General features: G+C 49.9%; 1 protein-coding gene across 4 annotated transcripts in view; it reads right to left on the reverse strand.

The window, feature by feature from the left end:
* Positions 1–13,264, reverse strand: part of RALGDS (ral guanine nucleotide dissociation stimulator) — an 84,664-nt gene that overhangs the window by 50,460 nt on the left and 20,940 nt on the right. The window contains exon 1 of one of the 4 annotated variants that reach the window (XM_063144563.1): positions 3,571–3,875. The exons of 2 other annotated variants lie outside the window; for them this stretch is intronic. In XM_063144563.1, the coding sequence (XP_063000633.1) occupies positions 3,571–3,792 (222 nt within the window). In that variant the 5' untranslated portion in view covers positions 3,793–3,875. Of the gene's footprint in view, positions 1–3,570; positions 3,876–13,264 lie in introns of those variants that run through there. One more of the 4 variants, XM_063144564.1, reaches the window with a different exon arrangement.

The raw sequence follows: 13,264 nt of genomic DNA on the forward strand, positions 1-13,264 counted from the left end.
CGGTTGTTGTTTTTAAAGACAGAGCAGGGGGCAGGAGAAATCAGAATTAGCCATGACAAAACGATTAAAAACAACAATGACAATGAGGACCTTTTCAGTGGTGGCCCCTCAATTGTGGAATGATCTCCCCGATGAGGCTCGCCTGGTGCCAACGTTGTTATCTTTTCAGCACCAGGTCAAGACTTTTCTCTTCTCCCAGGCATTGAACAGCATTTAACAACACGAAGTTTGTTTGTATTTTAACAGACCCCAGAACTGTTGTTTTTAAATGGAGACCGTTGTTTTTATACTGTTTATGTTTCTGATGGTTTTAAATTTTGTATACTTTTTAAGGTTCACTGTTTTTAACTTTTGTAAACCGCCCAGAGAGCTTCGGCTATGGGGCGGTATATAAATGTAATAAATAAATAAATAAATAAATAAACAACAGCCCCAAATTAGCTACTGTTCTCTCTAGTCTCATAAAGTCGTTCAGCTTTAGCAAATGGCACTTCTTCCTACGTGCAGGAAGCGGCAGACATGGTGGGCTTAATTGATCGCCCTCCCCAACAATAATTTCTTTAGAATGGAGTGGGGGGGCGGGTAAAGACGTTGACCTCCTGCCCCCCTCCCTTCCTGGTATCCCATTGAAACCTCTCCTCGCCCAGGGGAGAAAAACGAGGAAGTTTGAACCACTTCTCGCCAGACGTAATGAGAACCAGATGATGGTGTTTTCGACATCACTTGCCCACCCTCCAAGGGAATGAAGCCGTGGGTGGGGAGGAGGAGGAGCGCTTTGTGCACAGCAAAGATGGATTTGGCTCAATTGTTCCCAAAAGAGATGAGGCCCGGAAAATGGGGACATCAGGAGAGAAGCCCAGCGTTTCGAGGGGAAAAAAACGCCCTGATCGGCAACCGGGAAAGACCAAGGGCTGCTCTGTAGCTGAGCCCACCCAAGGTATTCCGACACCCGAGGCAAAATAAATCCAAACAGCGGGAAGAACATCACTATAAATAATTGAACATGGCTGCCTTTCAGCAGAACCTCCAAATCTGCTGCCAAGGCCCAACTAACGCGGGATTGGGTTAGTCTGCCTACACACAGCTCAGCTATTCTGCCGTTTAAAAAGCAACGATTAAAAACACACACAACACACAACAACATTTGAGCGACAGCAACGATACGTCTCTTTTTGATCGCCTGGAGCGGATTCTCCACTCACCCCTGGCAACCAGGCGAAGGGCTGTTTACAAGGTCAGGCTGAGTGGCAGGGAGCCTCCAGACACTGGCAATTCTATTTGTAAGCCTGCAGTAGCCTGAAGGTTGCAAAACGCACACATCTTGAGCTGTTTGCAGCGACCTAGAGTGCCCTGCGATGGAATGCCATGGCACGAGGGTCAGTGGGGCATTGGGAAACGGGGGCCCACAACAGGCCCCTGCTTCCTGTTTTCCAGGCGAATCCCCCAATGCGGATATTCCCCCATGGAAAGAGCAGCTCTACGGGTCTTCTCCAAATCCCCGGCCAGGCCAGAGAGCTTTTGGCAGGCCGCTAAGATATGAACAGAAGGTGCGACAAAAGCTCCCAACAGGAAGTCTGTTGTCTCTCGTTTAATGCTCTAAAGGCGCCAGGTCTGTGCTCTCTCGGCTCAAAACGAACTTGGCCACTTGCCCAGTGAGCGAGAATCATCCCACGACTGGTTATGACCAAAGCCAAGCAAACGGATGACTGCACAAGAGGGAGAGAGAGAAAGATACCTCTATTGCCAGTAGATAGAAAGGGAATGCCAAAGGTCATTTGCCCAGCCGATAACCCTAGATCGGATCCGCACATCCGCCAACTTGCAGAGAAGGCCATAGGGACGAGAAAGCTTTTGGAGGTGCCATCGATTTGCCAGGCAACGGCCCTGCTCCATGGGACCAAAAGACAGTCTAGCTTTGCATCCTGTTCCCACCACAGTCAAGGGGATGCCTCTAGGAAGTTCAGAGTAGGCCTTTCCCTTCCCACCGAAAGATTTCTCCTCTGCCCCCAGCCCCCCCAAATGCAGCAGGCAGGCTCCCCACATTTTGAAGTGAAGCAACGCACAGTACCAATCTAAAGAGGGGATCACAAAAAAAAAAAAACCAGTCCAGAGTCGAAAATGACCTAAAGAGGCCACTTTCGTGGCGCACTGCTCCTACACATGAAGGCTCCACTCATTTATTTTTATTCATTTATTATATTTATATCCTGCTTATTTCCTTTTGCAAGGAGCCTAAGACGGCTTACCTAGTCCATCTCCTCTCCATTTTATCCTCCCAAGGACCCTGCGAAGTAGGCGAGGCTGAGAAGAAACTCACCGGTTGACTTTGGGACAGTTTCTCTCTTTCTCTCTCTGACACACAAAGTTACCCTCTCAGCCTAACCTACCTCGCAGGGTTGTGGTGAGGATAACATCATGGGGGCAGGGGAGTAGAAGACACAGCACTACGCACCCTGCCTTGAGCTACAGAAAAAAGAAACGGGATATCAACGCACCAAAATAAAATAAAATAAAACCTTTCGCCTTTCAGTCAGCCCGGTAACCCCAAAATTGGGGCACCGCTAGGCTCAGGGCTCCTGCACTATTCCAGAGTGCCCGTTGGAAGGTGTGTTTTTTACTCAATGTAAGGCTCAATCCTATGGATGTTTAGAGGGAAGGGGGCAAGTCCTACAATTGCCAGAATTCCCAATGCTGGGAATTGTAGGGCTCTCCCTTCCCACCTCTCTTAACACGCACAGGATTGTGCCTTTAAATGCCATGCAGGGGGCAATTTTCAAGACTGGTAAATTCTCTCCTTGGCACATCCTGCCACGTTCCTCGCCCCAAACCTCTTCCTTGACAGCAATGAAGCTTAAGCAGAGCAGGGAATTTTCCCACTGGTTTAGGATAATGTGGGTCAGGGTGCCAGTTCATGGAAGAATGTATTTCCTTTGGCACCACGGGCCTCCTGCGAAATTTAAAGCACCCCCGCTATCGTTTCTTAAATTTGCATGTGCGGATTATTTTTAATTGCAGATTACTTTCCTGCATTCCCGGGTCCCGAATCTTGTCCTAGCAACGAGAGCTCGCCCTCCGGAATTTGGCGTGTGGGGAGGTGGGGGGGGATCGGGCCCAGGAATCGACCCGTGTCACGCGCGCGCCCTTCCCAAGCGAAGCATCTGACACAGCACGCTCCAAAACAGTCGCCCGGCTGCTAGGATGCGCCTCACGCTGGTATCACGGATTAAAACAACAACAACACCCAACATATATCTTGCTTAGAGTAGACCCATCGAAATGAATGAGTTCGCCACGGCTGGCTGCAGCCCCATTCGTTTCGAAGGGCTGCTCGGAGTAGGATTCGCGTGGGCTTTGACCCAGCCAGCCCCAAGGAAAGCTTACTCGCGAGTAAACCCGGCCGGGGATCGAGGCCGTGGGCAGAGGAGAGGCTTCCCAGGCCGCCCTTCGAAAGAGCCGAGGATGCTAAAACTCAGAGACGGGGCGCCCCATCACCCACACCCCCCATGTACCCCCAATCCCCCACCCTCTCCAAAGCGGCGCCCACCCCCGCGGTCTCTCGCCTCGCTTTACCTCCAGCAGCGGGGGCAGGTCCGGATCGAGCTGCGTGAAGCTGTGCAACACGACGGGGCTGGCGCTCTCGGCGGCCACCTCCAGCCTCACCCCGTCCCACAAGCTGCGGAGCCGCCGGGAGCCTTCGAACATTTTCTCCGGGCTGCTGCCGGTGGGGCCGCCGCCTGCAGCCGCCTTGGGGCGCTCATCCTGCAGCAGCTCCGACCACATGAGGTTCACCATGAGATGAGGGTGAAAGGGGGGGGGCTTCTCCTGCTAACTTCCCATAATAATTATATTTGGGGTGGGGCGGGGGGCTGTCAGATCTTCGCCTTGGGAAGGAGCCCTCGCCGTGCGCCCTGCGCCTCGGCTCCTGCGCCTCCGTCCTTTCTTCCCGTCTGTCTCGCTCTCGCCTCTCCAAAGCGCACACGCCTCGCTCATCGCGCACAGGCTGGGGACATTTGATCCGCCCCCTCCTCGCCCAAGCCCTGATGTCATCCGCGTTAAAAGGGGAAGGGAAAAGGGGGAAAGCGCCGGGAGGGGAAGGAAGGAAGGAAGGAAGAGAGCGCGCGGCGAGCGAAAGTGGAAGCAGCCAGCAGCCAGCAGCCGGCCCTGGGTCCCCCTCTCGCCTCTCCAGAGCCCAGGCCCGAAAGGAAGCCAAAGGACGCCCTCTGCAGTCCGAGAGGAGAGGAGAGGAGAAGAGAGGAGCCGCCGCCGGGAGGGAGGCTTTTATTTTTATTTGATTTGTCCAAGGACAGGCAGATCAAAAGAAGGGCTTCTTCACACGGCGCAAACTAGGGCATGCACTGCCACAAGACCCAATGAAAGCAGGGGGTTGGACTCGATGGCCTTGCAGGCCCCTTCCAGCTCTGCTATTCTGTGATTCTATGAAAGCCACCAATTTGGATGGCTTGAAAAGGGGGGTTCTATAGCTCATCAAGAGATGCGACTCTCTTTCCTGCTGGGCTGAATAGGGACTGGGCGGGTCTGCGGCTGTACAATAAACTTGGATGGATGGATGGATCGTTACAAAGGTAGGGTTTGTTTTTTTTAAAAAAAGATCACACTACATATGCTAATTGACTTGCTATTGGCCGAATCTATTCCTAAGGTTTATCCCTGGATCATCCAGGGGTCAAACCTGTTCACCTAGGTGACACACAGGGGATCCAGTGCTCAGGCAGGGGTGAACCCTGGATGATCCCAGGTTAAACCTTAGGTCTAGCTGTGGCCTGTGTTACATTACGATTGTTATTATTATTATTTACTGCATGTTGATTTTGCTTTTCAAACCATTGCTGCCTCCCAATTATTGTCTCACATCATCATCATCAACAATAATAATAGAGAGTTTGTCAGGGTTACTTATTATTGCATTTATATCCCGCCTTTTTTCCTCCAAGGAACCCAAGGTGGTGCACTCCTCTCCATGTTTATCCTCACAACAACAGCCCTGTGAGGGAGGCTGAGCTGAGAGACTATGACTGGCCCAAAGTCACCCAGTGGTTTTCCATGGCCGAGTGGGGACTAGAACCCGGATCTCCCGTCTCCCAGTCCGACACTTTAGCCCCTACACCACACTGGCTCTCAAACGGCAACGGTTAAGGTAGCCATCAGTGCCTGAACTTTTCTTGCATTTTAATTCACTCTGACAACACAGTTTACATCACACACCCAAGCATGTGTATATAAATCTTCACTTTGAGCTTAACGCTTCGTAGACCCGGAAAACTGGGAAGTGCCGAGGAAAGCGGGTGCCAAAATAAATGTGTTAGCTTTTAAAGTTCCACCAGAGTCTTTGTTGATATTATCATAGTATTATTGTTATCATCCACACGCACAAAGAGAAAGAGAGAGGGAGAAAGTCTGGTGGGGCTTTAACGGCTCACAGATTTATCGGGGCAGCGGCTGTGTACAGACTCAGATCGGCTGTGCATCAGCTTAATGAATTGTTATCGCCACCAGGCAGATATAACCTATCTGGGCCCATATATGCACAGTGGGATGAAGGTAAATAGCGGGTCCTAGGGGTCATCAAATGCAAGAGGTACAGCCTGTGAGATCTGGACGCAAAGCTTCAGCGTATACAAGATAAGAATTTCTTAAATGGCCTTTTCGCCCGGCAGTTTGCAATTGCTGCCCGCCCTTCGCTGTACGTCACAGTGTGCCAACTGAGAATCGGAGGAAGTGGAGTCTAAGCCACGAAAGATGCCACCACAATATATCTGCGAATGACGCAACACATGCCAGGGGCACTGCTAAGCCTGGGCCCCAGATCTATTTCAAAGTGCCCCGGATCTATTTCACAGAGTCTGGATTATCTATCGTTTCCAATGGAAGGTTCCCCCCCCCCAGATTAATTGCTATGCAGGGGACAATTTAATCTTTTGAAAAATGCCCAAAGAGCTTCAGCTATGGAATAGTATAGAAATATAAATCATCATATCATCATCATCATCACATCAATCACCTGCATCACATCATTATTATTTTTTACAGAAAACCTTCAGAAACTGGGCCTACCAAAATACATCCACTCCAACATCTAGAAAGCAGTCATAGTTAAAACATGCTCGATAGGAAATTCCTGGATCAATAAAAGACAGCATGACTTGGCAAAACCCATCATATCCATCTAGAAAAACTGTCATGAGTGAGAAAAGAGAGATAATTAGGTTGACCCTATGGAAAGGAGGACAGGGCTCCTGTATCTTTAACAGTTGTGTAGGAAAGGGAATTGCAGCAGCAGGTGTCATTTGTATGCATGCAGCACCTGGTGAAATTCCTTCTTTATCACAACAGTTAAAGCTGCCGGAGCCCTGCCTTCTTTTGAATTTCACCAGGTGCTGAGTGCATACAAATGACACCTGCTGCAAATTCCCTTTTCTTTTCAACTGTTAAAGATACAGGAGCCCTGTCCTCCTTTCCATATGGACACCCTAGTTAAAAGCACAGGGGCTGATAAAAAGAAAAAAAAAAAGTTAGTAACTCTTGAGTTGGGCTGTGTTGAATCAGGGATTTTGCGCACAATTCACAGATATAAAGTCAAGCAGCCGATCCCAGCTTAGATTGTAGGCATCATGGGGCAGAGTCCTGAATTTTGTTTAGCTTACTTTAAGAGTCCTCAACGACATGACATGAAGGGGTCTGACACACAATGTCGTTAGGACCGGAGTCGCCACTCTTTGTGCTGGGGCACACTAAGAAATGGCGAGAAATTAATTTCAAACGATTAAAGGTAAACTAAATCAGAGGAAGCCGTCCAAGCGGCCGACAGCACATTCACTGATCCTGCGTTATGTACTTCCAGCCGGCTGCTGTGATGCAAGGGGAGAAAGTGTGTTTGGGAGCGTTGATCCCCTCTGGAAAGACGAATTTAGTGGTGGGGAGAGACCAGCTACAGGGTGTAAGTGGAGGACAGGAAGGCAAAGAGTTAACCGAGTTGACACTTAAGGGACCCTGATTGATCTCTAAATTTAACAGCCTGCTGAGATATATGCAGGAAATCCAAACCATTGTTTCCCTGTGTTTGCAGATTCCAAAGGGACAATGGCCCGCCTCAATAAGGTGGAAAGTCTGAAATCCTCTCCTTGTTTTCTTAATTTTGAGGTCTGTCGCAAGGAGCACATTTTACTGGAGGGAAACCGATCCGAAGAGACCTTATGAAAACAAACACTCACACACGCAAACACGAACAGATCTACGGTGCCAGACGCTTCCGTGAACTACAGCCTACTTCAGAGGCATGCAGCGTTATTCTCCAGTGCCAAAAGCATTTGTTTGTTTATTTGGTACATTTCTAATTTGCCCCATAACTAAAGTTCCACAGGCGGGTTACAAACATACACATATATGTGCATGTTCTCCAATGCAAGAGGTCCAGCATGCGTCATTTGATGCTAAGCAAAGCAACCGTTCACAACAGCAATAATTGGCAACCATGTAATTCAACACCTGCAATTGGAAAGAAAACCTTGGTCTTGATTGAGTCCCAAATGAAGAGAATCAAACGTTTTGAGAAATCCAGCAGTTTCATGCTGGGGGGAGGGGGAGTCTTCCTATGAAGCTCTATTATTGAATATTCTCAAGTATTTTAGGGCTTCATCTTTTTTAATCTAATGCTATCATTGCTTGCTTTGCTGATTTTTGTTCTTTTATACGGATTCATTGAATTGGGTTGGCTCCAGGAGGAAGGCACCTTTTGCAAGAGGAAGGTTTCCGCTCGTGGAAAGTCTTTCTACCTGATCTTTGGGGATCACCTCTCCACCACAGCTCACCCCATTTTACAGGGACTTCTCAACCTCTGTGTAGCATTTTCGGGGGGGGGGGGTGCGGTAGGAAGAAGGGGGAAGCCCTTCCTGCCGGTAACGAAGCCTTAGGAAAGGCAGTGAAGCCTGTTTAGAACAGGCCATTTGGAGAACCCCAGAGGGTCAGTTTCAGCCGGATTTGACCCGGTGGCCTAAGGTTGTCTTAAACAGTTCCTGAAAACAGTTCTGTTGCCAGTGCACTCTGCACACGATTCTGTCAATAAGAGAATGCCCGGCTTTAGGCTTTAAACTAGCTAAGTCCCATTGACTTCGAGAAGATTAAGCCCAAATCCTCTAGCTTAACTGGTTCTTGGACCACGCAGCTCTCCTATCTCCCGTCTCTTGCATTTGAGTCACAGTTTGGAGTGGGCAAACAGAAATGCTCCCAGGAGGGCTTTTTGGGGGGCGGGGGGGGGGGGGGAAGGGGATATTAAAAATGACCCTCAAAAGCAACACCGGCTCCAGGTTTTGGAGGGCCCTTTTCACCACCACGGTCGCCATGCAGGGCCCAAAATTATGAGTCGAGGAGACGCAGATTTAATTCATGCGCTCAGATTAATAAATGCAAATTAAATCGCTCTGCGTACATTTACATGGAATCGAAGATTTTTCTTCCAAGAGTTGGTTGTTTTTAAAATCTTTTTTAATATTATTATTGGAAACATCTGGACAAGGATTAGAATGCAGCAAGGCGAAAAAGGGGAGTGGAGTGGAGGCAGGCAGCTGGTTTTCCTCCTCAGAAATACTCTTTACCCCCCACAGCAAGGGTGCTATACTGCTCCATCTGGGAAGGGCAAGAAATCTTGCTACTGGGTGCTGGCCATGCACCACGAGAAAGTGCAGGACTTCCTTAATACTTGGAAAGACTCTGAATCTCTCCATTTTTGAGATTTAACAGTCGGCTAAACGACGCTGAGTTTAACTAACGCGAAGCCAAGGGCAAACCAGAATTCAGCCGTTAGGTCAGCCTGGCAGCTATATCTCTTGAGTAGCTCGTCAGCCCACATGCTCGGACATGAGCCACGTGACATTTCAAAAGGCCTGACATTTCAAAAGGGAACATGCCGTCATGCGACGTGCAAAAAAAGCTGGTCGCCTGTCAGGAATTCTCGCTCGCCCCAGGCGAGTGGAACTCTGAAAGGGTGGATCCCTGGCCTAAAGCAGGGGTGTTGAACCTTTTTCAACTAGGGGCCGAATGTAATTTCAGAGAAGCTCTTGGGGGCCACATTCCAGGGGAGAGCTGAAGGCAAAAAGGGCAGGGGAACACACAAACACCCACACCCGCAAATACCAGCCTATTTTAGCTTAAAGCTCTCACTGCCAGCAAGTAAGTCGGAGGAGCGCCTTGTCAACCTTTAGGAATTTGATGGGGGGAAATGCCCAAACTGGCAAACCACCAACCGTCAGTCATCATTTGGAGAACTGCAGAGGGCTGGATTCTCACCCCATCCCGGCCAAATTTGACCCGGGGGCCGGAAGGCTCAACACTTCTGGGCTAAAGGGAGGCCCGACGCCGCAGGGTCAACTGGTGGTTGCTAAAACGCAGGGAGGGCCTGGCGGTGGCGGGGAAGAGATTCATGGCCGTGTGCCCCAAAGCTTCCGAGAACGGAGTGGCAGGACTCACAGGTGAGTCAGCGCCTGGCAGGGAGCTCCGTGCTGAGTCAGCGCTAAGGATGCCGAGAAAGTTGCCGCCTTCTCGTCAGCACCGTTGATCTTTTCCCTCTCTCTCTCTTATCTCCTCCTCCCCTTCTTTGTACAGTTATCAAACAATCCTGTATGATTAGGGACTCCAGGAGGCACGTTGGAGCCTCAGCAAGCTCACAACGGAGAAATGCCTGCCGCGTCCTGTCTCTGCAACACTCAGTTCACTCAGCACAGTCTCAGCCGGTTGTTCATTTCCCCCAGCTCCCCCATGGCCATAAGAATGTGAGAGCCACCGTACACACACATATGCACACGCACACCTTCTCTTACGCTGGGGAAACAATGCATGAAACGGAACAGGTGCTGAGCAAAGGCAGGGAAACTGTGCCTGGTTCTGGCCGCCACATTTTAAGAAGGACGTGGACAAAACGGAATATGCCCAGAGGCAGGGCTGGCCCACCTTTGATGCAAGGTGAGGCGCCTGCATCAGTCGGCGGAGCAAACTGCACTGATCCACTCCCTGTCGGATCTCCGCCAGCCGCTGTCCCACCGTGGCATTTTTTGCAGCAGTGAGAGCACAGCCAGAAGGCCTCTCTAGAGTCCCGCCCCACCCTCTCCTCTTGGTGCGTACGGCCGCTTCCTCCGGCCATACGGAAGCCGCCCACCCTCTCCTTCTCTTGTCCCATGACTGCTAGGCAGAAGATGGAGCAGCCTCGTTTTCTGCTTCTCCTGAGGGTTTGGTGCTTTATTCACGTTTGGGGAAAACGTGAATAAAGACTGCACCTCTGAGCTTGCACAGAGCGCCTTTCTCTTACTGCTGCTTAACCCTGTCTGGGGTCGACAAGTCTGGCTTCCAGGAAGAGAGCAAGGCATTTGGGCCAGCGTTAGCCCCGGCACCTTTCGCTCGCACCTCCGGCGAAAGATCTGCATAACACAATGAAGCCCAATGACTTGTTTTTATGATCTAAGCTCTGCTTTTCGCTCGCCTGGTTTCTGTGCGTGTGTGAAATGTCCCCAAAAGACCGGAGGGCATGCGTTGCCACATTTTGGAGCGATGGGGACAAGGGTGGTGGGGGAGAGCACAAGTACAGTACACAAATCTTTGAATCCACCCAGAATGCTGAGTGAGAGGGAAAATTTGGCCCAACCTGACTCATTAATTTCCTACAAGGGATCCATTTTGTAATTGCTTTATAGCTTTAGAATCCAGAACTGCAAAGGGGGTTTGCGTGCCAACGCAGCACTCTGAATCCGTCGATTGTCTCCCCACAGTCCAGAAGCACAAAAACAGAGAGCCAAATATGAATGTGATGCCGTTCACGCACTTAGAAATTGGGCTAACTTTTTTTTTTAAGGGCAAAATCCTACACATGGTTAGAGGGGAGGGGGGAGTCCTTCAAATTGCTAGCTGGGGAATGCTGGGAGCTATGGAAGGGGTCTGTCTATATTCAGCACAAAGATCTGGCATCCCTTGTATCATGCCGACAGTGATTGGTGCCTGTTTTCCATACACTTTACAATAACTTTCCCCCATCTGCTCGTTTGGAGGAAAATTCTCTCTCGCCCTAGGCGAGTATGGCTACCAAAACCAGTTTTAATTACCTGACAGCAATCATTATTACTACCCAGGTTCCAGGATTAGACCTTGGTAACAGAAACCTATTGGAGGACCTGAGCCTGGATGTAGTTTCATTCGAGGGGATTTGATATCAGGGGATAAAACATCCGCTGAACGGCCTAACTTTTTATGGTTGGGTGAAATAAACCTAACGACCAATTCGCCCCAGCTGGCTCTGAAACCACACGCGGTAACCATATCCCACAAGTACCTTCTGACCCAGACCCAAAGTTGTAATCTCTGGGACTACAGAAAAGTCCATCTAGCCTCAGCAACCTGTTATTATGGCAAAGACAACCACGTCCCAGTAGGAAAGATGTCACCAAACCACAATGAGTCCAGACAGGTGTAGGGCCGTCTCTGGCAACCGCCCAGGTATCCTCCTGGCCGCCGTGACCTCAGCCGGCCAGCGATACCCAGCAAAAAGCCTCAGAGGGCTTGCTAATTATAGTCTGGGTAGAATCTGCCTATATTTATAGCAACTTTTTCCTTGTGTGGCGTTTGACAGCTTGTTGGATGGCTTCAGACTTGAAGCGGCCACCTTTGAATGGGGAATTATGGGATGCGTAACCCTTTATTGGGCTATCTGTGACATAATGCTGTTTTCTTTCTTTTTTGGCCCTTCCACAGGTGTTCGGGAGGAAAGAAAAATACACAAGTCTAGAACGGCAGCAGCCCCGCATCGAGGAGGGGGGGAAAGCCAGAAAAACAAATCCTTGCATCCAGAAAAAAAATACATACATAAATCTCAGTATCTTATAAATGAGAGTCTATTGACACAATCTCAGTATCTTATAAATGAGAGTCTATTGACACAATCTCAGTATCTTATAAATGAGAGTCTATTGACACAACCAGCTTTTCTCACCACAAGATCCATGTGTCAATTTTGAGGGAGCCTTGTGGGCACTCACACAAAATGTCTGCCACGGGCAGAGAGTTTCACAGTTTGGGAGCGGCCACTGAGAAGGCCCCCTCTTGCCCGTCGCCGCCAAAGACTTCTCTGAAGACACTTGCAAAAGAAGCGTCTCTTCCAAAGACCTTAAGGCCCGGCCAGGCTCATATGGGAGAAAACGGTCTTTCAGGCAGCCTGGTCCCAACCGTAGCGATGCTTTATAGGTCATAACTTGCAGTTTGAGTCCTGCCCGGAAACAGGCTGGTAGCCAGAGACGCTGTTGAAACAAGGGCGTTGTGGGCTTGCTGTAACCGCCCCCCGCAGCTTTCTGGACTGACTTGAGTTTCAAGGCAGCCCCACATAGAGCGCATTGCAGTAGTCCAAACGGGATGTAATGACATGTGCTACATTTACATCCCACCTTCTTTCCTCTTGCAAGGAACCCCAGACGGTGCACATAATCCTCCTCCTCCTCCATTTTTATCCTCACAACAACAACCCTGCAAGGTAGGTTAGGCTGGGAGTCGCTGACTGACCCAAAGTCACCCAGTGAGCTTCACGGCCGAGGAGGGACTAGAACCTGGATCTCTCGAGTCCCAGTCCAACAAAGGGGTTCTGCTCCCCTGTTTTCCGGGGTTCAACTCCCTTCTCAGAGAATTTCTAGAACCCGAGTCTCTCAGCGGCCGTAGCGTCAGCTCCTGACATCCGAAATGTCCTACAAGGCCCCCAAAGAGGGCCATTGCAGATTAGGAGCTGAGAGCACTAGACTGGGACTGTGTCTCAAAAGGGAGAAATTTAGCTCAAAATCAAGATGAATCTGTCCCTTTTAAGCCCCTGTAGAGTTTTCCCCATGAAATTCCGCAGCAAGCTGCTGGTTTTTTTGCCTTTCGGTGGCATAGCAGGGCCAGGAGTGTAGCTCAGGCTCGTAGCCAGCCTAAAACTTCTGGGGGACCTGCCAAAAAAGTTGGGATGGGGTAGTCCATCTGCTCTGCAGGCCTTTCAGAGACAAAATTGTAAACTGATTTTTAATTAATTGTTTGCAAGAAAAAATTAGGGGGCAGAGAGAATTGGGGGGGGGTCTAGCCCACCCCTGGATACAGGCCTGATGGAGTCCAGGGGTGGTGAAAAGTGGGCCACAGCCCCCCTCACCCAAAATTGCCCCCCCCGAGCCTTCAAGAAAGCACTCTGCAGACCTTACAACACCCTTGTAAGGTAGATCAGCATGGCTGTGGAGACGTGGCCAACGAGAGA

The sequence above is a fragment of the Elgaria multicarinata genome, chromosome 19 (genome assembly GCF_023053635.1).
Source record: "Elgaria multicarinata webbii isolate HBS135686 ecotype San Diego chromosome 19, rElgMul1.1.pri, whole genome shotgun sequence".
NCBI lineage: Eukaryota > Metazoa > Chordata > Lepidosauria > Squamata > Anguidae > Elgaria > Elgaria multicarinata.